The following is a 25,962-nucleotide window of genomic DNA, read 5'->3' as shown; positions in this document are numbered from 1 at the left end:
TCAATGCTATGGAAGCATACTGCTCAAAATGTGACATAACCAAGACTGAAAATAATTTTTTTTAATGTGCAATGAAAAGCACACTAAACCAGGAAGTCAGAAGACCTTACACAATTCATAACCTTGAATGTGTAATTTAATTAGTTTTGGCCCTAGTTTTCTTAAATACAACATCATTTTTTAACTTAAAAAATGAACACATTACGCTAGATGATCTCAAAGAATCCTTTTAGTTCTATGAATTATGTGGCTTTCCTCTCAGATTTAATTCAAGAATAATGCTAAATCATCAGGCTTTACCCATTTTAAATATATACACAATTTGTCCACTTTCCCTGAAGATACAGTATAGAAAACTTTATATATTCTAAATATGAATACTATAGAATATGTCTGATTGTATATAAATGCTGAGAGTATTATCTCTATAATTTATACCTCCATAACAAATTCTATTGAAATCCACTTTTAAATTACAATAAAAATGTAGTCATTAAGGTACAAATGTGCTTTAAAATCCTCAGAATGGGTTTTAATTCCAGTTCTATTCCTTCTGAGCTACAGGACCTCAGCTAAATTGCTTAATCTGAGTTTCTCTGTACATGCAGAATCCGAGAAAACAATAATACCTCAGCTCAGAGGTTTTGCATATTAAATATAAGAATGTTTATCCATACACTTAGCACAATGCTTGCTATTTTGTAAAACAGTACATTTCTACTTAAAAATATTACTTAACTTCCATTCTGTTTTAAGATGGCAAATGAGACAAAAACTACATTCATCTGAATACATTCCTGGAGTTTGTTACATCAAAGTAAAGCACTCAATTGCTTTCAAAATTATAATGGAATAGGGGCTGGGGATTTAGCTCAGTGGCACTGTGCCTGCCTCAAAAGCTCAAGGTCCTGAGTTGGATCCCTGGTACCAAAAAACAAACAAACAAACAAAATTACGATGGAATAAAGAAAAGTGAGTGATTTCAGCAAGCAACAATTAGAAGCCCATAATTGATTTTGTTAATCACTAGTTCTATAACATCTACACAGGACATGCTGTCCTACACTAGAAAAATCACTTTGAAAAGACAACTTCAACATTCTCTGACACATTCCCAGAAGAAAATTTTCCTGCAAAAAGTTGGGTAGCATTTTTCATAGTGATGCTACCTGAGCAGAGCCTGTGGCTTTGGATAACTGCTCTTGCAGCTGAGGAATGTGTTTCTTGGCCTCTTGGATCTCTTTTAGCAATCTTTGGGCAGGTGTTCGGTTGTAATCTTCCTGCAATAACTGGAAAGTTATAAAAATATTTTGAGAATTAATTACTTATAGCATGAAAATATAGAAAAAGTCCATTATTAATCAATAAAGTAGTCGGTGGCACTGATTACAATTCTACTTGATTGTGATTATGATAAACACCAACTCAAATATGCCCACTCACGTTTTTATTGTTCTGTCAACAGCCCCATTTCTAATTTAGTACCTGTAGCCGTTCCTGTTCTTTATGTAACATTTTTCTCAGAATTTCTACTTTCTGGTTATGAACCACGTTGTTTTCCTCCTAGAAAAGGATAAAAAACAATCAATACAGGGAAATTAAAGTTAAACAGAGAAAACAAAGTAGACAATGTTCTATCTCAGCTCCAACTATCAATACCTTTTAGGATTTTCTTTATTCCTGGCAGTTATGAAGACAGGCTTTCAGGTAAAATACTTAAAAAGATAAATGGCTATGGGGGCATTTCTATTTCACTTTTATTACACTGAGTTCAAGAGAACACTAAATATTCATATTAGTTAGAGATCTAAAATTGCTGTAAGTCCAAGAATAATATCTTACAGTTTCCTTTTTTGAATCTTTATCATAATCCTCATGCAGAGCTCAAACTCCCAGTGTCTCTTACCTGAAAAATGAAGACAACTCCCTAACTCATCTCTCCTTATTTCACAACCCTGTAATATTTTACCAATTTACTCTTCCTATACTCATGTTATAATCATGTTATTCTCTTGCTCCAAAGAATGTTTAGTGGATTTCTAAGCTTATCCTGCTACATGTAAATTAGAAAGGTAGTTATAAAAAATATATGGGGAATCTATTATTTTTGAAGCTCATCTCTTACTAGGTACCTCTGTAACGGGTACAAACCAAATAAAAGTAATAGCTACTACTAAAAATATTTGGTTTCTTCTTGGGTCTTTATTTATTCTGCTTCTGTTACTTGTGCTGCTTTGCTCTCCATCATTATCATTTACAATGGTACCTCGGTTTACGAACTTAATTGGTTTTATGGTTTTGGGGAACATGGCTACATTTGTGTTTGCGAGGCGAAGATGGTCATGGTTGTGTTTGTCACCTGATGTGTAGTTTACAAATAGAAGCAAAATTTTGACTTATGCTTTTGTGAACTGAATTGTTTGCAAACAGAAGCATTCATGAACAGAGATATTACTTGTATAGTACTTGAATGTTATGTCTTCTGAGGTTCAATTCAAATAATACTTTTCCATGAAGGCAATCCTCATTACAACTGTATGTACTTTATTTCCTCTTTTGAATACTCACAGAACTTAATGCTTTTCCCCCATAATGTCTACAATCTGCCTTTTGTATTACACTTACCTATATAGTATGTACTATAGTTATTTATATATTTTTGATTCAAACTCAATCAGCAAAGATTTATTATATAATCAAGCACTAGAAACACTAAGAAAATAAATAAAACACCTCTGTCCTCTTTTTTGGGGGGGTATCGGGGATCAAACTCATGACCTTGTGCTTGCGAGGCAGGTGGAGGAACCACTGAGCTAAATCCCTGGCCCCTCTGTCCTCTTAAAGAATACATACTAAGATGACTAAAGACTTCAAACATAGGGTATCTTAATTTTATTTTTGTGGGTGGCACGCTGTTTTGTTCCTGGTAGGTGTACATGACAATACAGTGTAGTCATTCCAAATTACTACATAATTTGTCTACTACGAAGTTATTTTCTAGAATCTTGAATTTGTTTATCAATTCAATACTTTAATATTCTTTTCCTTTTTTGATGGGGTTGGGGTAACACTGGGAATTAAATCCAGGGTCTTATTGAGTTAAATCCCCAGTTCCTTTTAAATTTTATTCATTTTGAGACAGAGACTGTTTAAGTTGCTAAGTTACATAGGCTGGGTTCAAACTTTCACTCCTCCTACATCAGTCTCCCAGGGTGCTGGGATTACAGGTGTGTGCCACTACACCTGGCTCTTCAAAACTCTTAATATGAAGCAAATATATCCTTATATAACCAAGTATTTACTAACAAACTTTTCCTGGCCTTACCCCCATAAGCACAGGACTGGTGATTCTTTCCATATTCCCAGATGCTCCAGGTGAATGAGGGGATGTCATGATGGGAGACATATGTCCAATGGCTGATGGCTCTACTTCAGAATCAGCAAGTGGAATCTGGGGCGACCCAGGTGGGCGTCCCTGAACAGTGAGAGCTACATAGGAACCAGCTTGGGGTGAAGAGATGGTAAAAAAGAAAGGGATAGAAAGATAACACTGTCAAGGAACTTAATATAGCATTTTGCTACTGAATCTAGCACCTCTAAAATATTATGTGAGAAATTCTTATCATCTGCTAATTATTTCTCCACAGAAAAAGAAAACATTATGTTATCTTTTTCATAGCTGTCTAAAAAATCAAAAAGAACAATGCCACAACACTTTTAGATAGCAAAGTACTACTCACAGGATTAGATATTACTTAAAAGCAACAAAATTTGACCCCAAGAATATATTTTCTTAATTTAGAGATGGTTAACATCAATCACCTACTAATAGGTATGGTTCAAGTAATTTCTAAAATGTAAATTTTAAAATCATTATATTTTAGGATGTACTAATTAGGCAGGGTTTATTTAACATTCTGAAAAACAACAATACAATTTGCAATTAACTTTACAAAATAAATATGACTAAAAATATATTCCATAAAAAGAAGAAAAAGCAATTAAGTAGCAAATTTTGTTTGTTTTTTGTTTTGAGACAGGGTCTCACTATGGGTTCAGGCTGGCCTTGAACTCACTATGTAGCCCAGGCTGCTCTCGAACTCTCAGGGATCCTCCTATCTCAGCCTCCCAAATGTTAGGATTACAGGCATGCACCACCACACCTGGCCCAGTAAATAGTAAATTTTAATTGAAAAATCTAGAAAAGTGAACAGAAATTCACTAGACATATTACAGGAGGGGAAAAATCTAGACAGCAAAATTTAACATAATCAGAAAAACTCAACAATAAACATTCATTATCTTGCACCAAAAAATGAGATGTTCCAAATAAATGACTTCAAAATAACTGATCTTTAAATGAAACTTTTTTCTTAGACTTTTCAATAGAACGTTTAAATGTATTTCACACTTGTTTCCCAATTTAAGCCTCCCATAGAAATCATTATCAATAACTGAGCAGATATTAAGTATAAATACTTTCTAAGGCTTTTCAGTCTTACTGCTCTGTCAAAAAGTCATATCTTACTTGCCTATATGATTGCCCTAATAGCTTCCTAGCTCTTCCCTTCCCTTCTTTAGCTTTTTCTAAAATGCAGCAATTTGAAATCACATGTGTGATGTGTAGAATAGTATTAAAAAGTAAGCCATGAGAAAGTTATTTTAAGTGAACTACACAGGTTTCAGGCATGTCAAGTTTATATCTGTTTTGGATACTCAAGAATGTTTTATATTTAAATTTTTAGCTATGCCCTCGCTTCTGGACAAGTGATCTACGGCTATAATGCTAAGATATAATTTTTAAATAAAAATTTATATTGGAATAAACAAAAATATCTGGAAAGCTAAAGAGATATTCTTACTTCTTATAAACTACAACCGACAACGGGGATTACTTCTTAATATAAACCATCATATTTATGTAGCATGCAAAAATACATTAAGTCACAATCTCCTTAGTTATCCAGATTTATTCAGATATGGAAGCTAACTCTGATCACTGTATTTCTTTTAAAATGTGCTAAAGTTAATAACTATGATCGAAATGACCATTTAGAACACTGATACCCTAATGAAAAGCCAAAGGAGTTCAGTGTTTCTTAACCTAAACTATAAGGTCAAGAAAGAATTTAAATTTACTGAATTTATTCTAGAGATGTCTGTCTACTCAGCTGGGTGTGGTAGCACACACCTACAATCCCAGCACTTGGGGGTGCTGAGGCAGGTGGATTGCCATGAGTTCAAAGACAGCTTGCACTACAGAGTTCAAGACCAGCCTGGACTACACAGCAAGACCCTATCTCAAAAAACTTAAAAAAAAAAAAAAAAAGAAAAAGACATCTGTCTACTTGATTAAATAAAATAGAATTAAGTAAAATATTAGTGACTCTGCTTGGCCACAAATAATTAAATTTTAGTTCTAATTTACAATGAAAGAATCTGAGGCAAAAGATCATAAATTCTTTTTTACTGCATTCAATTTATTTTAAACTTTTTTTTTCTTGTGAGACCTAATAACAAATACACAGAGCTCCAATCAAGACAGAACAAAGAAAGAATAGCTATGTTTTAGGTAGAGGACTTTTCCTACTATGTCACTTTTTCTACTTCTGCTATAATGGTGGTGTTATTATCCATGCAATAAGTGAAATAATTAGAAAATGTAAAATCTCTTCTGGGAAGCAGGTGAGGCTAACAGTAACAAAGTGAAACTGAGGCCCAGGGACTGTAAGATATGGTGCTCAGACTTCACTCAACTCCACAATTTCAAATACGCATCCTATCACCACTTTTAAGCAAATATTATAGGATAACTGAACACTCCCTTCTGCCTATGAAGATAGGGAAACTGAGGCCCTGCAGAAGCCTGTTCTGACCACGGCTTAGTGCCAGTGTGGTGAAGCACTCTCCACCTTTGACCCTGAAAAGACAAGAAGTGGCTCTGACTGGTCTGAGCCTCAGTTTCTCCAATGTTGCTTTTGTGCTATAACAATAGAGTCCAGAAATAAACAACATGGCCCACAAAGTCTAAAATATTTGCTATGTGGCCTGTTACAGGAAACGTTTGCTGATCCTTGTTTTAAGGGCATCAGAAAACATTTAAAAATTGAGAAAAACATTCACTTACATTTGATTAGCTTCACCACTTCCAAATGGTTTGAATGAGTCACCAGAGTTCCATTCACCTACAAGAAAATGAAAATAGTGTATGCCTGACATACCCTATTGAAACAATGAATAAACTGACTTTAAGAATTATGATATACAATATAATCTATTATAATACAATAAATAAAGTTACATTAAAATACTTATATGCATTTCCAGCCAGGTGCAGTGGGGGTCTGCCTGTAATTCTAGCACAGAGGAAGGCTGAGGCAGGAAACAACAAGTTTGGTTCCTGCCTGGGCAACTTAGCGAGACCCTGTCTCAAAATAAAAACTAAAGAAGGTCAGGGGATATAGCTCAGTGATAAAGCACTCCTGAGTTCAATTCCCAGTACTACATACACACACACAAAATTTTTTTTTTGGTTCAAAATTCACTTTTATCACTATGCTATAAGTTATATCCAAAAACAAAAAAGGACATAAAGCCTTGATTTAAAGGTAATTACAAAATTCACTTTTATTGCTGTTCTATAAGATTTATTCAGCAACAAAATTAACTTGAACACAAAATAAGGCCTTGACTTACAGGACATTATAACTATTTCCCATGACAAATGATAAAATATGCCACAAAACAGATTACAAATTCTTCACAGTGAAGAACTAGTGTAATTAGGAAAGATACCTTTGCTTTTACCAGTTCACTGATTCGTCAAAATTATACGTTAAAACAATAATGAAAAATAATCAATATTCCGTAATAATACTCAATTTTAGTTTTCCAAACATGGTATAATTTTTACAAAGAAAATTAATCTTCAGACAGCCTAAATGTAAAGCGGTGAAGGGAGGGCAGGGAATGGGGAAAAAATAAGAACCAAGAAACATCATGTAAAGGTACAAGTTCCCAATGATAAATGTAAATGTATTATATACCTAAAATGTACCAATAAAAGAATTTAAGGGGGGAAAAAAAAAAGAATGTGACTCAAAGTCTTAATTAAACTAAACTAAGGTAAAAATATCAAACAGATTTAACATTAATATTTCTGATACAAATAATACTAATGTAACATTCAAATATATGTGTATAGGGGATTTAGCTCAGTGGTTTCACTGCCTGCTGTGCAAGCTCAAGGACCAGAGTTCAGACCCCAGTGCAGAAAAAAAAAATCTCTGACTGTGGCCTACTTGAAATCCAGTCAGGCTTGGCTATTCAAATATATGTGTATAAAATACACTAAAAAAAATATACTCATCATGCTCCCCAGAGATGTCACTATTGTAACTATGACGTTTAATCTTTTTTTTTTTTTTGGTACCGGGGATCGAACTTGGATGCTTCCACTTGCAAGGCAGGCGGCAGAACCACTGAGCTAAATCCCCGGCCCTATGATGTTTAATCTTAAGAGATCCTTTCTAGCATGCAAATACCAGACTGACACATACACATACATATCATAAGTGCCTTTTTTGCACTGTTTTCTGCCTACCTTCACTATAGGTACACACAGGCCTAATCCATTCTTCCTATAGGCTGCAGCTGAAATACAATTTCTCTTATCCTCAGTCTATGCACATTCAGATTATTTACACGTTTTCAGCATGATAAAGCCAAAATGTATTTTCCTGTATACCTGTACACATACCATTTCCCATTTCTATGCTTATTTCCTTGAATAAGTTCCTAATAGTGAAATTTCTAGTCAAAGATGAGATGTTTTCCTAAAGGCTCTTGACATGTACTCATAAATTTCTATCCAAATAGATTTTACCTAATTTATACTCAAACTTGTAAGAGGAGCCATTCTATTATACCCATACTATGCCAAGTGTGTATTATCAATCTTTTAATTTCCGAGTAAAAAAATATACAGAGTCTGCCCCAAAAACTGTGTACACCCTTCAAGCAAAGAAAAATAGTATGATGTTTTTGTAATAGATGATACCCTCATATGGGGAACTATAGAGGATGTCAAATATCACAGAAAAACCTCTATACTGCCACGCTTTACAGAAGATATTGAAAATGCATGTGCAGCAATTTCAATGACCAAGGTTATTCAAGCAGCAGTTTTCTGTACTAACAAATGTCTGGAAGCTAATGGCCACTACTTTGAGAAACTTTTGTAATTGTGGAGACCAAAGGTAACTTGTACAATCTCACAATGTCTCAATAAATTTAGTATTAAAATATTTATACAAGATTTTATTTTCCTGAAGTGTATATACATGTTTTCGGCAGACTCTATTTTTCACTTATTATTTTAACTTCTACTTCTTTTATTACCACTGAGATTGGACATATCCTCATTAATTGTTATTTACTTCAATTACTATAGCCTTTGCCTGATAAAAATCTTCACTTTTCTATTAGAATTATTATTTTCTTAGTAATAAAAAAGTTCTCTTTCAATTAAGGATATCACACTCTATAAAGCATTCAAATATTTTTAAAAATTATTTTTGTAAAATATGTTCCTAATATCTTTTCCAATATAATAGTTTGATTTTAGATAATTAAGTTAGTCAACTGTTTCAAGAATAAGTACTAGTCAGTCCATTCTTTCTCTACAAAGAATTCAAGGCCTGTTTCTAGACTATAATGTTCTATGACCAAGGTATATCTACAGTAGTGTCACATACTTAAAATGAGTCCATACCACCTCCTCTCATACATATCCATATACATAATACAATTTTTTCTTCACCATGTATTTTTATTTTTACAGTGATGAGGACTGAATTCAGGGCCTCACACATTTCAGGCAAGTGCTCTACCACTGAGCTATACTCCCAGCCCTCTCCAGTCTTGTATCTTTGTAAAGTTCATCTATAAGAACAATCAGTTTGACAAGTAACAATACACTATCACAACTCTGTATGTATATTTTGATGATAATTTCTTGCTAACAGATTAGTGTGGAAAGAAATGGTCCTTGTAACAGTGATTTATTCTTCTACCCAAGAGCATATATAACTCCATTTATTCAAACCTTTTATATCCTTCAGTGAAGGGTAACATTAACTTAAAATGAAGTAAATTTTTATACTCAACTGATCCACATGTAACGTGCTGCTTTTCACAAAACTCCAAGTTTAAAAAATATACCTAATAAGGGCAAGGGATTTAGCTCAGTGGTTTAGCTGCCTGCTATGCAAGAACAAGGACCCGAGTTCGATCTCCAGTACAAAAAAAAAAAAAAAGCTAATATGCATTGTTTTTTAATCCTGTGATGAATTCCTAAATAGTCTTTTCCTTACCTTGATGATTCGATCACCCGTCTGTACTCCAGCCCGCATGGCTGCTCCATCTGTGTAAGACATTAATTACTTTAAATACGCTTCCTTTACATTCACTGATAATTTTCTCAAAAGAGATATAGTGTAACAAAGCAGTTGAAAACATGGGCTGTTAAGTCAGACATACTAGTTTCAAATCCTGCCTCTGCCACTCACTATTTGTATTATGTTGACTTATGTTTTATGTTGATTTATGTTTTATGTTTTACTCTGGGCCTCAATGACACCTATAAAATGGGAAATAAAAAAATATCTAGCTCAAATTATAGCACCCAACATTAAGGAAGTATTGAATATATGGTAACAGCAAAAGATACTACTGTTTTGGGAAAAGAATTTCTATTTTTGAGCCTATAATCATCTTTTTAATCTGTCCCTACCAAAATACTGCTGGTGCTGTGAAGAAATGAAATTCTAGAAATATCTGTAAGTGATGACATATAAAGTATCATGACCAAGGAATCATGATTTCTAAAACTAAGAACTGTAAAAAGACAATCAACTAGGGGCTGGGGATTTAGCTCAGTGGTTTGGTCACCTACCTTGCAAGCACAATGTCCCGAGTTCGATCCCCAGTACCAAAAAAAAAGACAATCAACTAGAGTACTAGAGTATCTTCATTCCTATAATACCACAGACAAATCTAGTCCCTATGACCTGCAATCTGTATAATTATTCCATTCTAAGCAATAGACTCTAAACTTTCCTACTTTTACTCTATTTGCTTCCAAGTGGAAAACTGTTTTTAAAAATGCCTTGCCTTCTTTGACAGACTGTACGAAGACTGGATTGTCTCCACTGACTGTCAGCCCAAATCCATTGTCATCTTTCTGGATGATCACACAACGCTGAACAAGACCTGCACAAGAACCACAGAGTAAAGAGAAGGAAGAGAAAATAGAAAAAGATAATGATTAAATATTAAAAATAAACTGTTTTCTACCTGGAGAAACACAAGATAGCTCATTAAACCCACATATATAAAAAAAAAGCACTGAATAAAACCAAAGAATATTATAGAGTCTTATAAATTGGATTCTCATGGGGAAAGAGGTAGCATAGAATTGCTCCAAGATTAAAAACAGCTGTGGCAAACTATAACTGCTTAAGTATTAGAGATGAGACAGTTAAAAGGAAAGCCTATTCACATTTATGCTATGTATTTGTAATATAAAATCCTTCCCCTCTGACTTGTGTTCTAATTGGTATTTAACCCAAGAAAATCAAACATTTTGAGACAGTAGGCTGGAAGCCTATGGAAACATCAACCCTAAACTCAGGAAAAGACTATACAAAGAAAGGAGGGTTTGCAGAGACCTGAGGCTATTCTTCCAAAAGGGAAAGAGAAAGGGAAGAGTTCAAAGGAAGAAAAACTGGCTCAAAGAAAAAATAAACAGGAAGCAGGAAAAGGATGAAAAGGGAAAGAAAGATCTGTGAGTTCAACTAATTCTTCATATATAGTACCTACCTGATTCCCACAAGAGAATATGTTTTCCTTTTAGTAAAACAGCAAATGAAAACTGTCTAGGCAATGAGAGAAACAGGACTATAGTCAAAGGAAAAGGAATGACCCAGAGTAGAACCTTAATCAGTTTTGTTTTATCACAGATCAGATCTAAAGGCCCTTAACTCGGTCTTGGCCAGACTTAAGGTATATCTTCAGCTTTGCAGAAAACAAACATTCACCCAAATCAAAACATGTAATGTGTAAAATAACACAGAACTAGATGATTAACAAAGAAAAACTTCTGAATAATTTTATACAAAGAACCACAATCTTTTGAATAAGTATGGTGCACAAAGGATGCTATTGTTTGGATCTAGAAAGCTCCCCCAAAACCTCACATCTTCAGAGGTGGGGCTTTTGGAAGGTGATTGGATCATGGGGGACTAATCCACTAATGAGTTCAGAACTAACTGTGCTGTGAGGAGGTGGGGCCTGGTCAGAAGAGGCAGGACACTGGAAGAGTGACCCTCTGCTTCCTGGCTGCCATGGGATGAGCAGGTGTCCTCCACCCAGGTCCTTCCACCATATAATTTCTGCATTGGAGCCAGCCAACTAAGGATTGAAACTTCTAAAAGCTGGGAGCCAAAATAAGTTTCGCCTTATTTCAGTTGGGAGTGTTGGGTATTTTGTCTCAGCAATAAGAAAGTGACTAGACAAAGGGTATGTTTAGGACTGTACATTAATGATATATTCTTAACATTCTATATTCTTGCTAATAATGATATGTCATGAGTATGTAAACCTACTGAAGACAAAAGACAGGAGTAACTGGATCTCCATTTAGAAAACATGAAACTTGAACTAAGACTCTACACAAAAGGTAACTTAAAACAGATCATGGCCTAAATATTAAAAAAATAAAACTTTTCAAAAGCAGATATAGTAGGGCCGGGGATTTAGCTCAGTGCTTACATCGCCTCCCTCCCAAGCGCAAGGACCTGAGTTGGATCCCCAGTACCAAAAAACAAACAAACAAACAAAAGCAAATATAGGAGAAAATCTTCAAGATATTAGGATAGGCACAGATCTCATAGGACGCAAAAATGCATCAAATATAAAAGGAAAAAAAACAGGTAAACTAGACTCAAAATTGGAAACATCTGTTCTTCTAAAGATACTACTTAGAAAATAAAAAGGCAAGCCACAGCCTGGGAGACAATATTCACAGTATAATACAAATATCAGAGAAAGGATGTGTACTGGATTATATTTTTTAAAAAATAAATCTACAATTCAATAATGAAAGATCAATCTTAAAATGAGTAAAAGATTTAAATAAACATATTAGAAAGATATACCAGTGGCCAATAAGCACATGCAAAGGTGCTTTACATCTGCAACCATTAGGAAAAATGTAAATTAAAACCACAATGAAAGTACATTAACCAGAAGAGCTAAAAATAAAAAGACTGATAATACTACGTGTTGCCAAGGATATGGAGAAACTGGAACTCCCTTATCATTGGTGGGTATATACAACTGTGTGGGAAAACAAATGGGAAACTTCTTATGAAAGTAAGCATGTACTTACACATGACCTAGCAATTTCACTTCCAAGTGAAGGAAATTTCATATCTACATAAAGTACAAATGTTCACAGACGTTTTGTTCATAAAAACCAAAACCTAAGAACAACTCAACCATTAACAGATGAACAATTGTGCTGTATCTCTACAATGAAATACTGCCAAGAAAAGAGGGGAAAAAAGACTATTTATACACAGTCAACTACTCAACAAACATGGATGAATCAGAAAAGCCAGATGCAGAAAAAGATGATTCCAAGATAGAAGAGGAAAAACTAAGTGACAGCTATAAAAACTACAGTGATTGCCTAGAGGAAAAGTAGGAATGACTGAAAGAGAAATAAAGTAACTTTCTGAGGTAATGGAGGTTTTCTATGTCTTAATGAAGGTATATTCTCTTTTTTTTTTTTTTGGTACTGGGCATTGAACTCAGGCTAAATCCCAGGCCTGGTATATTCATTTCTCAAGACTTGGCATCATATCTTGAAATGAACACATGTTATTTTTAAGTTTTACTTGAATAAAAGTTGTTTTCGACAATTAAAAAAAATTACTCCTTAATTCTAGAGCCTATGAATACTAAGCACACTTGTTTTCACACATCAGCATTCCCACAAAAACAGTAAATTATAATTGAGGTAACAGGGAAATAACAGAATTCAACCTTTTTAATCTGTTTAATGTTGCTTTCTTCAAGTAATAAAACCATAAACAGGATAAATAAGAATACATAAAATTAAAAAGCATTCTTTATAAATTTCTAGTACATAATCGGAATCAGAGAACCTCAAAACAGAATAACCGCAACACTTTAATCTTTTGTAGCTCAGTAGCAAGCACAAGGCTCTGAGTTCAATTCCTAGTACCAAAAAATAAAAATAAAATAATCTTTTGACATCCATGCTTGCTGTGAGAAACATGAATATCTCATGACTTCCTTCACAGTTATTTGAAATTTCAAAGTAAATTGTGACATTAAAAATTAAAGCAATTATAATACTGAATATAACTTTTTTTCATATTATTATCTATGCTTCCTAGTTCTCCCACCCCATTTACACAAGAGCTGAAAATCAGAGAACTAAAGATCTCTAACACTGGTGGTAGTTGTGCTAAGTGACTACGCTTAGGTACATCTTTTTTCAGGTGCCTGTACAGAAAGGCTGCCTATAAGAGATGAAGGAAAAGGGTAGTTGGAGTTAAAGAATTTGCTATGTTTGCATACTTCACCAGAACATAATAAAGTGCTTAGTTTAATGCCTGACAAATATTAAGGGTTCATTAATGGTAACTCTTTATTTTATTATGATTGGTAGAGGCTGGGGGTTTCCTTCTTGAAAATTTTTTACTCACCTATCCATGTCACCATTAGAAATCAACTACAAGCACTTTAATGTTAATATACTCCTATCATTAGTGCAAATGTTCCCTAAGAGAATCAATCTCCATTTATGTCTTTGCCTAAGTTTTGTTTTGTTTTGACAAAGAAATTAACTGTGGATGGGGAAGTAAGAGAAAAGGAAAATTTCAAAGAACAGGGCTTCTAGTTTAAGACATCTTTAGAAGATGAAAGACAGCAAGAGGTCCTCAAGAGGCAAATTACACTCTCTTAACAGCTTTTCCCAATATTGTCTTATAGACTCCCACAGCAACCTCAACAAACAGAGAAACAATGATAATACTAATTAAAAATCAGAGTATGGTACAGACAATAAGCCCTATATGTTATAAAAGCAGGGAAGTAGTGCCTTAACTCCCAAAATAGCCATTTTCATATTTTATTAATTTAAAAAAACCCAAAACTATCTTTCATCATTTTAACGTTTTCTGGTTTTTATTATACATATAGTTCAGGGTTTTGTTTTGTTACTAAATGTCTTATGGTATGACAAAGTTTATTAATCATAAGCACCACGTAAATGAGTGTATCTCTGAATGAGTTTTATGAGATCACATAATTACTTGGATATAAGCTATGTTCCCGCAATTTGGGCACAGGCAGAGAAAATATTTAACAAAGATAGCAATAAGGCTTAAACCTTCATGGAATGCACTTATCAAAATGTACTTTAATTCCTCTTTTATATGTATAGCAGTTAAGCTTAATTTGTCAACTTCATTGGTTTGGGAGATGCCTAGAGAATTACTAAACCACACTTCTTGGTGTATCTGGGTGGGTACTATATAGATCCCTGACCCCCTTTTCTCTGGCACTGTTCCCCTGCTCTGCTTCCTGGGTGCCAAGAGCTAAGCATCTTTGCTCTGTCACATCTTTCTGCTATGAGGTTTCTGCCTTGGAGACAGCTGTCCATGTGCTGAATCCTCTGAAACCATGAGCCAAACTAAATGTCCCCTCTTTTAGGTTGTGGGTATCTACTATTGTGTCTCAGAGATGGGAAAACTAATACAGGAAAATGGTACCAGAGAAGTACAGTTGTTTGCTGTGGCTGTGTGTGACCATGTGGTTTAGAAGCCTTTGGAACTAGCTTGTGGGAGGCACTTAGAAAAGTTTGGAAAATTGGGCTAGAAAAGCCCTAGAATGCTATATGGAGAGGTTGATGGCTGATTCTAGTTGGACCTCAAAAGATGAGAATGCCAACAGCAAAGTGGATAGTGAAGACCAGGGTCAGGAGGCTTCAGTTGGGAACAAGGACTTCATTGGCAACTAGATGAAATACCATATATATTACACTCTGGCAAAAAAAAAAAGTCTAACTTTGTCCATGCCCTGAGAATTTTGGGGAGGGTTCAGAGTAAGGGGAGTGGAATAACTGTTCTGGTGGAGGAAATTTCAAGGCAGCCCAACATTCAGGCTGTGCCACTGAGACTACTGGGTGCTTTTAGCCAGTTTATGTGAGAATCAGAGGCAATAAGCAGAAAATTTGAAAATCTTAAATTCTGGCCTAAAAGGAACGAACCATAGATAAAGCTGGGAGCCAAAGGACGTACGGTTGCTGAAGAAATTCATGACACTAAAAAGAAACCCAGTACTTTATATAGAGATAAGAAAAAAGATTGCTTAAAGGCATCTCAGAAATCAGAAAGACCTTACCAACTGCAACCTTGACTGTGCGCAAGTGTCTTTCATTTCAGAAGAGTCCCTGGGATCCCTGCTTGAAAAGGCCCTCTGAAGGAATTGATTCTCCAGGGTCCATTTCACTGTGTTCATTCATCCAGGCATTCGGGAACCCTTGCAGCCATGGTCCAAGGGGGCCTACCTACTATTTGTACTGGGAGCAGACCCTACCATCATTTACATGATGCTGATTTTTCAGGCATGCAGAATGTAATTTGTGGGATCAGGAAAGCTTCTACCCAGATTTCAAAGGAAGCCCTAGGAGGCCAGGCAAGGACTCACTCCCTGAGAAGGCTGTGTGTCAAGGCACAGTAATGAAAACAACAAGGTAGTGTAGACCCAACCTAGTTGGAGATTCCAGGAATGTGGAATGACTACCGAGGAAAGGAGCTGGCCTTGAGAGAAACTAGCCCAAGAAAGGCCCAGTGAGCTACAACTAGCAAAGCCATGAAGTAGGGCTGCTCAAGTGGTTTATACATATTTTACCAATTCACACTTTACCATCTAGATCCTGAATATGGAGCCACCGGACTTTATGTTTGTCCTGCTGGTTTTAGGCCTGCTTTGGTATGACTTTTCTATCCCCCATTCCTCCCTTTTGGAATGAGAATACTGGACCTGGGGATTATGTAATTTGTTTGTTTATACAGGGGTGCACAGCTAAGAATTTGCCTTGGGTCTCAGAAGAGACTTTGACTTCTGAAAAATACTGGAACCCCTGAGACTTTGGGGAAAGAATTATTGTATTTTCAGTTATAAACAACATAGTATTATGTCAGGTAGGATTATTAATTTACCATTGTGTTTATCTGAAGATTAATTGTGGTTTAAGGAGATGTGTTTGGGTATCACACTGACAAAGAGTGAGATGTGAAAGTTCAGCTTGTCAAACTGATTCGCTTAAGTGCACTTCTGGGTGGGGTGTGAATAGGCAGGCCACGGAGGTATAACCTTGAGTACTATATATGATCCCTGGCCCTTCTTCCTGTGTGGTGCTATTTCTCTGCTCTGCTTCCCAGCTACCGTGTATCTTTGCTTTGCCATGGCCTTCTATCATGATATTCTTGCCTTAAAGTCAGCCAGCCATGGACTGAATCTTTTGAAACTGTAAGCCAGATAAATCTCTCTTCCTTTAAGTTGTGGGTGTCAGGTAATTGTCCCAGGGAAGAGAAAGGTGAACATCTAGAAAACATGTACAGTCTCCTATTATCTTTCTACACCTACTCCTTAGCATAGTGCCTCATATATAATAGGTGCTCAATGAAGAATTACTAAATAAATCTGGTTTTATAGAAAGGAAATATTAAATAAATCATAATCATTATTTAATAAGAAAATCATGGTCCTGAAGACTATGCACCTTACAGAAATACTTCCATAAGAATACTAATTAACCAAAAAAAAAAAAGAACACTAATTAACCTTTGGCAGGGCATAAAACAATTTGGATCTCTCCATCTAACCCCAAACTAATTCCTCACTTATAAAGAAATTTTTCTTTATTTTCTGTCTTATTTCTTCTGGAAGTGGATAAAGTGTCATCACATTTATTCTCATTCATGAAGTAAAGATGTTCTATCATATTTATGTAAATATTATCCTTCCCTAAATTTATTTCCCTTCATAAGGACGTAAGTTTTTCCATTATAACAATGTCACATGTGAAATCAACATAAAAAGACTACTTGTTATTTAACAGGTAATTACCAAGGATAGTACTTGAAAGTTAAAAATAAAAGTCTTCGCTATGTCTTTGGAGAGGGAAAAGAGGAAGTGATAAAAAAGTATTATGAAAATTGAGAAGATATTCTCAAGCTTCACTATAATATATTCCTTAAAAAAGGTCACAACTATAGTGCCAGATAGTAAATGCATGACAATGGGGTGGTAAACATGTAAGGCAACATACTAAAACTTCCATACTACATTCACTTTAAAGAACTTAAATTAATCTTTCTTCACCTTCTATTTTACTACATGACCAAACTTCTCTAAGTCTTACCTCTTGAAAATTACCTTCAGGGAAGGGTGTGAAGAAAAACCATGTGCAACCTAATAAAAAGAGCTCATTTTTAAACTGCTGCCAGACATATATGTTTTATGAGTAAGACCTTAGATAATCCTTTGATTAAGAAGCTTCTGCATTCCAAATCCACAATATTGCCAAAAAGAAGAGCCTCAAATTCCAAGTACGCTGATTTCATTTTTTTAGACCACTACCAGAAATAAGTCTCTTCCCTAAGTTATATTTTCTCTCTCTTTTTTATTTAAGTTATATTTTCTTATACTTTAAAGTTTCCCAGAAAGGAAGAAAGAGCTGATTAATACGAATTAAGATTTTATCCCACTAATTCTGTCTACTTCCTCTCAATCTCAACAATCATTCATTCAAACTCATTTAAGGAGTGCCTCCAGGAGCCAGGCATTAAGGGAGATGCAAAGATGAATACAGATGCAAATAACTAGATACAGAGCAGAATGTCAAAGTTCAGAAATAACAAAAGTAGCTGAGCAAACCAGAAAAGCCCTTTGAAGGAAGCACTATTTTTTTAATTGAGAGATAAAATTGAATGTATTTACTGTGTACAACATGATGTTTAGAAGTATATATTCATTGTGGAACAGTTAAAGCTAACTCATGAACAAATTTATTAATGTAGTACATACCATTTTTCTGGTAAAAAATACCCACTTTCTTTGCATTTTTCAAGAATAAATCATCATTAACCATGAAGAATTATAGATCTCTTCAACTTATTCCTCCTATCTAACTGTAATTATGTACAAGTTGGTACCGGGGATTGAACTCGGGTCCTTGCGCTTGCACAGCAGGCAGCGAAACCACTGAGCTAAATCCCCGGCCCTGTACAAGTATTTTTAATTCAGCCTTGAAGGATAGGTAGGATCCTAAGTTACAGGACGTAAACAAACCATTCAAGACATGAGAAATGCATTCAGTAAAGAATACCAAGACACATTTTGAAAATGAAAATTAAGAACAGTCAGTTACTTTTAGTATATTACACTCCAATGAGAAATGGATACAAATTATGATATATCTGAGTAACTATACTCTCCTAGCAAGTAAGTGACCAAATCCCTATTTTAGTAATATTAACTTGACAGGTCAAGGCAGGATATACAATAATGTAGAAAAGGAAATGAATTAACATAAAGTAAAAGTGAATGAAACTAATGAATCTATGAAAATGGTCTAATGACATGATGGAAAACTGAATAAAGCAATGGAGATGAATAAAGCAAAGAGTAAAGAATGTAACATACTGTGAGAGCACAAACAAAATGAGTTGGCAAATAGTGTATAAGGAAAATGGGGAGAAGTAAAAAAATAAAGAAAATAAGACTAGATGAATCCAAAAATTACAGTGCCATTAAAAAATTAGGGAAATTAAGAGGAAGATTAGTTTCTGATTATTTGAACTGGAAGGAAACTCAGAGTAAAAGTATCCAGCAGTTAAAAAATGTGATGAGTAACTGGAAGAAAGGTTAGAGACAGAAACCTGGGTCAGGCCTGTATGTGTAAAATGGAGAAAGTATTCGACACCAGACAAGACAATTACAAAGAGGAAAGAATCAGGTTGATATGATACTGTGGAAACCAAAGAAAGGGCATCTGCATTGCCAAATGGTTCAGAAGGAAGGCAAGAGCTGAAAAAAAGTTAATGAATCTTCAAGTGGGATATTTTGGCTCACTTTTCAAATAATATGAATTTGGAAGTCAAACTATGAAATGTTAAGGAGAGAATGAGTAATGACAACACAGATGGTTCACGTACGACGCACTTTGCAAGGCTGAAAAAGAAAAGAGAGAGTAACAACTTGGTGGAAGAAAGAACTTTTTCTTTTTAAAGATACAAGAAGGCTGAATAAGGAAAATAAATGCATTTTTAAAAATATACTCTGTCGTACCCAAACCAAGATATATCAAGTTGAGTTAGGGTCAGGGATTTAGCTCAGTGCTGCCGCTGCTTGCCTCACAAGTGCAAGGTCCCAAATTCGACCTCCGGTACCAAAAAAAAAAAAAGATACTCTTCCTTTCAAGATGAGGTTGATCAACCCTAATGTAAAAATCTGAGATGCAAAATGCTTTAAAGTCTGAAACTTGATGCCACAAAGAACCAACGTGATGCCACAAGTGGAAAATTCCACACTTGACATGTGACCCATCTAAATCAAATGTCCAAAATTATTGAAAATATTGTAAAAAATTATCTTCAGGCTATGTGTATAAAGTGTATATGAAAATAAGCAAATGTTATCTTTAGACATGGCTTCCGTCCCCAAGATATCTCATTAGGTATATGCTAATACTCTAATAACTTTTTTGGTTTTGTTTGTTTTTTGAGATAGGATCTTGCTCTCAGTCATCCAGGCTGATCTTGAACTTGCTATGTACTCCAGGCTGGTCTATTTTTATATATTTATATATTTGTGGCAATCCTCCTGCCTCAGCCTCTCCAGTGCTGGGATTACATCATGATGTCTTCTAAAAAATTCTATAATCCTAAACAATTCTGACCTCGAGCATTTCCGATAAGGAATATCCAACCTGTACTGTTTGCTTTTGTTATGGACTAAATGTTCATGTCCCCTCAAAAATCCATTGGGAAAAAAAAAAATCCATACACTGAGTGGGGGATTTACCTCAGCGGCACCATGCTTGCCTCGCAAGCACAAGGTCCTGAATTGGACCCCCAGTACTGAAAAAAAAAATCATATATTGATGCTTTCACCTGCAACTGATGCCATCTGAAGATGGGTCTTTCGGTGGTAATTATGGTTCCATGAAATCATGAGGGTGAGATCTTCACGATTAGTTTAAAAGAGATACCAGAGTCTCACTCAGTCTTTCTTGAAAGGTCATGTGAGGATAAAGCAAGAAAGCAACCATTTGCAACTTCACCAGAACCCAATCACACTGGCAACTTTACATCAGACTTCAAAACCTCTAAACTGTAAAAAAATAAGTTTCTGTTTTTTAAATCACACAGATCATGGTATTTTGTTTTGGATGCCCAAGTACAATAACAGATTTAAAAGGACGTGGCTTATTATTGCACAAAATATTATTAATGGAACTCTCTTCAGGATATTGCGACAGAAGTTAAGAAAAAGCTATAATCTAATTCAAAATTCTCTTGTATATCTCATATCTCACAGTAACCCCACAAAAGTTCCTCATTTCAATGTTAGAAAGAAAAGTAGAAAATCAAATACTCAAATTGCAATTGACAAAACACATCCATTACATGTCCAATAGAGTGTAAACGGTATAGAAGGAAGCACAAGGGAAAAATGGAATAAATTTTGACTGACTACACAGGGCAGAAATTTAGTAAGTCAATAAAAAACAGAAGCTTGGTTTCCTTTTGAAAGGAGCAAAGTAGATCTTTTTCACAAAGTAGCTCTAAAAATGGCTAAGAAAGCTTAAAATAAATAATTTATAAATGTTTGTGTTAAGTACCCAGATAAAGTATTTTACCCTAAGAGAAGATAACCTATAATCTCAAAACCATTAAGTGGGCTGATAGTAAGACCCTACACTAAAGCAGAAATGTCCCCTGTTCCTATTATTCTTCTTCTCAGTCACATTCTTATATTTCCAAACTTTCTTAGACTTCCTGGAGTGTCCTTTACTATCTGCACCCAGCCTAAAGACTATCTATACAGGTAATAAAACATCTGTAATGTCAAAGAAATTTACATTACCATGCAAACTCTATCCGGATCAACTCACCCCTCTCATCAGTGTTCTTTGAGGACTAGTGGCTCAATTCTTTCCAAACAAGGTATTTCAAGGGTTCTCAAGAATCACACACAAGGAGACCACACCTTACTAACCAACTAGCACTTAAAATTTTTCTATTACTACCAGGCTAATGGCATGTTGTAACTAGTATAATATCCTATCACTGGCAAGAAAAATATTAGTCTAATATTTCTTGTCATAGATCCCTAAATTGTTAGTCCTCATCCAAAGCAAATAACAAGTTTCTGTATACATACCACAGATGTGGGAAAACGGTGAGGGAGATGAAATACAACAAGAATGGAGCTATCAGGATAATATTCATATTACGCTGGACAGTGTAAACTAGAGAAAGCTCTTTACATACAACAGAAAAACAGTGTCTTAAGGAATTGGGAAAGTATTTCTTTCTCATTAGCAGTCACAATATTTCAGAGGGAAGCATAAACTTGACATGTTACAAAAAATGCCAAGTAAAACACTGTGTGTTTATATATAACATAAAAACATTAAATGATTGGTTTAGAACCAAACATTGAGGCTTCATAATAATAATGAGTATCTGATATTATGGGCTCAAGTTCCAGTAGATGTAAATTGTCAACTGTTTTAAAGGTAAAAGAGGCAATTCCATATTTTTTTTGTCTCATTTATATCAAGGAGATAGGAGATACCTGCACCTGGCTAAACTTCTACTTGATAAACTTTTGGCTCTATCAAAGAAAGCTTATTGTTTTGTTTTGTTTCGTTTTGTTTTGTTGAGGCTAAGTTTAGAATTTTCCTTAAAAGAAATAAGTCTTGCAGAGATTATTTTAAAAATCTTTGTTCCAGGTAATGCCTCTCCTATTCATTTTTCTCAAAAAACTAATTATATGCCAAAAAACAGATGTGTGCAGGTAATACTGCAAAGGAAAAGGAAAAATCTGTGTGAACTTCACAAACAAGAATTTATTGTATCCTTGGAAGATAGGGCACAATCTAGAAATATTAACATTTTGTGATCATCTGTTGCAAAAGTTGAGGGCCAGGGATTTAGCTCAGTGGTTCTGCCACCTGCTTCGCAAGCGTAAGATCCCAAATTGGATCTCTGGTATCAAAAAGAAAAGGAAAAAAGTTGACTGATCAGGATAAACCTGTTCTTTATGAAGATTTTTTTCTTAAGTATCATTTTGAAATATTATTACTCAGAATAAGTTTCAGGAAAACTTCTAAAGACACAAACAAATTCTTCAAGCATTAAAATAATACTTTCTTTTTTGCTATTATGGATACATTCTAAAAGAATGCCTTTTCCAGGTGATAAAGCAATAAAAAAGAAACAATAGAAAACAAAAATTCCAAAGAACTGCTAACACATTTAAATTATGCCAGTACTATACTTAGAGGAAAAGATTTAATTGCTTAGATTTTACATAATCCAAACTCTGCAAATGAACATGGGAAAAAGATGCCAACAATAAAAACCCACTGATGTTACTTGAAGGAACCTAACCCAAATATATTAGAGACAATCACTTTCCTAACATAAACAAAAAGAAAGAGGAGATAAGTAATACGGCCTATTCTCAATCTACGTTAGTTTCTAGCACCTTAAGCTTCCATGTCATAGCCACATTAAAACCCCAGGCTCCCTTTCCCTGCAGTATACCATGCCATGCAGAGCAGACACAAGAAAGGCTGCAGTTATTAAAAAAAAAAAAAAAGAAAAAGAAACAGCATGAAGCAAGCTCCAAAGGTGCAAGGCTGAATTAGCTACATCAGCTTACCATATATCTCGGATCTACTCTCCTCTGAACTAGACTTTGTCTTCTTGGAGGAGCTGTCTGCACAAGAGCGGGAGAAAAGGAGAGATATAGAAAATATGGAGACCAATGTAAGGGGGAAAATTCATGGGGAAAAAGGAAATGAATCATGATCAAGTTAAATCGTGCAAACATAAAGTATGAACATCACAGATGACAGCACTTAGAATAGTCATGAATAGTACAGGTAATGACACATTTTAAAGATTTATTGAAGAAAAGACAGTGCAATTAAAAAAAACATGAATAGTCTATAAAATATATCATCTGATAATTGTAGTAATGACAAAAGCACAAAGAGCTATAATAATCTCATTATGAAGTATTACATGCTAAATCTAGCTTTGAAGAGGGCACATCACAGATGAATAATACAGAATAAATCCAACAAGACCATAATATTTTTATGAACATAGGCCAGAAACTTGTACCTTATCAGGAAGACAATAATTATTCATATAAATAAGAGCCTCTGCGCCCCATGACTTCAAAACTAGGTGTCAGAAACTGAGAATTCTTTCTTCATGGAGACCCCTAAGTGATACATTACTACTCTCACCACAAAAGCCTCCTAAATCGATGACTGGGATTTCCTCTTACCTAGTAACCAAGAAACAGGTACAGCATTAGCTATCTATTTCCTAGTTTTTCTTTCTTAGATAATATATTATTTCAAAATAAGAAAGCAATTCATACTAAAAGTATGAAACATCTTAATTACAAATATATTAGTCTCTACTAAATATTTAAACTATTTCTAAGTAAAAATCTTTAAAAAAACACATTACATAGTATTATGTATCTGAGATTGCAGCAGTTACTTTATTTTTTGTCACAGGGACATACAACGAAATAAAATAGTATATGCTCAAAGAACATATATCCATTTCAAATAACAAAAGCAAAATTAAGCAATTTTTATAAAACAAATATTGAGTTTACAAGGAGAAGCAAAAGGAAAAGCATGTATTTTATGAAACAAATTCTATCTATGTACATAAAACTAAGAGTAATTAAAGTTTGCTAACATGAAAACCGTAGGGGAAAAAAAAAACCTAGGAAAGATCAATACTACGGAGGTTGAAAGACAGCTGAGTTCAGAATACTTTTTGACTGAACAAAAGGAATTTATCCATTTGCTTACTCTACAATGAGAAAGTTATTAATTTTGAAGTTGTATTTTATCTACTACTTCAATTCACTATGATCAAAACTGAACTTTTAAATTACCAAAGAAGTTTGTAGATGTTATAGCCTTGATTTTATGTATCATGCATCTATGCACCATGATGCATCTTAATTTGAGTCCTTGGTGTGACCCAAATCTTCAATCATGATAAATATTTCTATTATAATTATTTAAAAATATAATACACCCTACAATGATGCATCAGTGGAATCTATAGTGTTGAAAGTTAAAAATGTATGCATTCCTGCTGAATACAAAGGTCTGAAATTATATGATTAGAGCAGAGAGAGAGAGTATAACAGGTAAAACAACTCCCGAGTGCTTCAGGGAGCTTAAACTGTGTTATTCTGAACTTCACTATTCTCAGTATTCACTGGAAGAACAGACAGTGTTTTACCTGTGGGGTCAAAATCATGGGATGCACTGCGTTCAACTTTCTGCTTCTTATCTGTTGGTGACTCTCGGTTCAAAATACTTCCATGCCTAAATTAAATCAAAGCAATCAAATGTTCACTATAAGAAAAGCATCAGAATTAAAATTTAATTTAAAAATCCCAAAACTGTGTCTTACAGAGACATCATTAGCCTAATTTATATTCTGCAAAAAGGTTTAAAATTCAGTCTATGCCACATATAATACTGTTTAATTACTTAGTTATGAAATGCTTCAAATAATATAAATAGTATTCATTATTAAAATCTGTTTTATTCACAGAAATTACTATGTGTAGTTTTTCACAGGTCCATTGCTATCATTTACATTTAATGGTTAAGAAAATATTGCCTAAAGGAATTAAACATATTCTCTAACTCTATATATACTATGTTCAAGTTCAAAATCACTGTATAAATGCAGGATGCATGAGAACAATTTATAAAAACAAACCTCAGGGAAGTCTCATTTCAAGCCTGCCTATATAGTTCTAGCCACAGAAGTCTTAAAAACCACCTTCAGGCCCAAGATGACACCAGAATCATTTTTTTCTATGGTGTAGACAATTATAATGATCAGATAATGGCTAGGAAACAAGTAAGACCCTAACTATGACACATATACCATTAATTATTTAAAGTGTCAAGGTTAGCTTAGCCTTGGTATCCTGGATGATACTATCACTAAAAATGATAAAAGTACTATAAAAATTAGGAATGCCATACTACCTACATTTTAAATAATATTTATGATAATTAAGAGACAAGAGAAGAGATGTTAAAGTACAAATAAAGGGGAAGAGTCTTAGATGTCTCATCCCAGGAAATAAATATATAAATACAGGTAGAGACAAATGTTCACATTTGTCTTAAAGTAATTAAGACTAAATCAATACCAAAATTCATTAAACACAGTTATAGTCACTCAAGTGATAAAACCCTCCAAAAACTAGCAATCCATTTTCACCTTTCAAGCAACACAATTCAAAACAGTCAGATTTTAAAATTAAATCTCTTTATAGGGAGTGACCTTAAGTATCAATTTGAACAAACTTTAAAACTGCTTATATTAAAAACACTGAAAATATTATTGAAACACTTGTGTTCCAAAAATAATACACAACACCTGCTGTACTTTAAATTTGTGAAGTATTATGAAATTTTGTCTTACTTAAACCCACATTCTCAAAAACCACAAAAATGCTCATAATTTTGAAGGAATGTTTCTAATTAAAATTTAACTTTAG

At 34.3% G+C, this 25,962-nt stretch overlaps 1 protein-coding gene across 8 annotated transcripts in view; it reads right to left on the bottom strand.

Moving 5' to 3' along the window:
- The window catches only part of Arhgef12 (Rho guanine nucleotide exchange factor 12), a 153,479-nt gene that overhangs the window by 62,866 nt on the left and 64,651 nt on the right, over positions 1–25,962 (bottom strand). For 3 of the 8 annotated variants that reach the window (XM_087212538.1, XM_087212541.1, XM_087212543.1), the window contains exons 3-10: positions 24,681–24,766; positions 23,059–23,115; positions 10,174–10,272; positions 9,375–9,424; positions 6,128–6,185; positions 3,326–3,504; positions 1,486–1,563; positions 1,170–1,289 (exon numbers count right to left, since the gene is read on the bottom strand). In XM_087212538.1, the coding sequence (XP_087068664.1) occupies positions 1,170–1,289; positions 1,486–1,563; positions 3,326–3,504; positions 6,128–6,185; positions 9,375–9,424; positions 10,174–10,272; positions 23,059–23,115; positions 24,681–24,766 (727 nt within the window). The remainder of the gene's footprint in view (positions 1–1,169; positions 1,290–1,485; positions 1,564–3,325; positions 3,505–6,127; positions 6,186–9,374; positions 9,425–10,173; positions 10,273–23,058; positions 23,116–24,680; positions 24,767–25,962) is intronic. The other 5 variants (XM_087212539.1, XM_087212544.1, XM_087212542.1 and 2 more) reach the window with 3 other exon arrangements.

Source organism: Heterocephalus glaber, unplaced genomic scaffold (assembly GCF_053883595.1).
Source record: "Heterocephalus glaber isolate CG9 unplaced genomic scaffold, H.glaber_assembly_v1.0 deba00001429, whole genome shotgun sequence".
Lineage (NCBI taxonomy): Eukaryota > Metazoa > Chordata > Mammalia > Rodentia > Bathyergidae > Heterocephalus > Heterocephalus glaber.
This window is presented reverse-complemented; position numbering and strand designations above follow the sequence as displayed.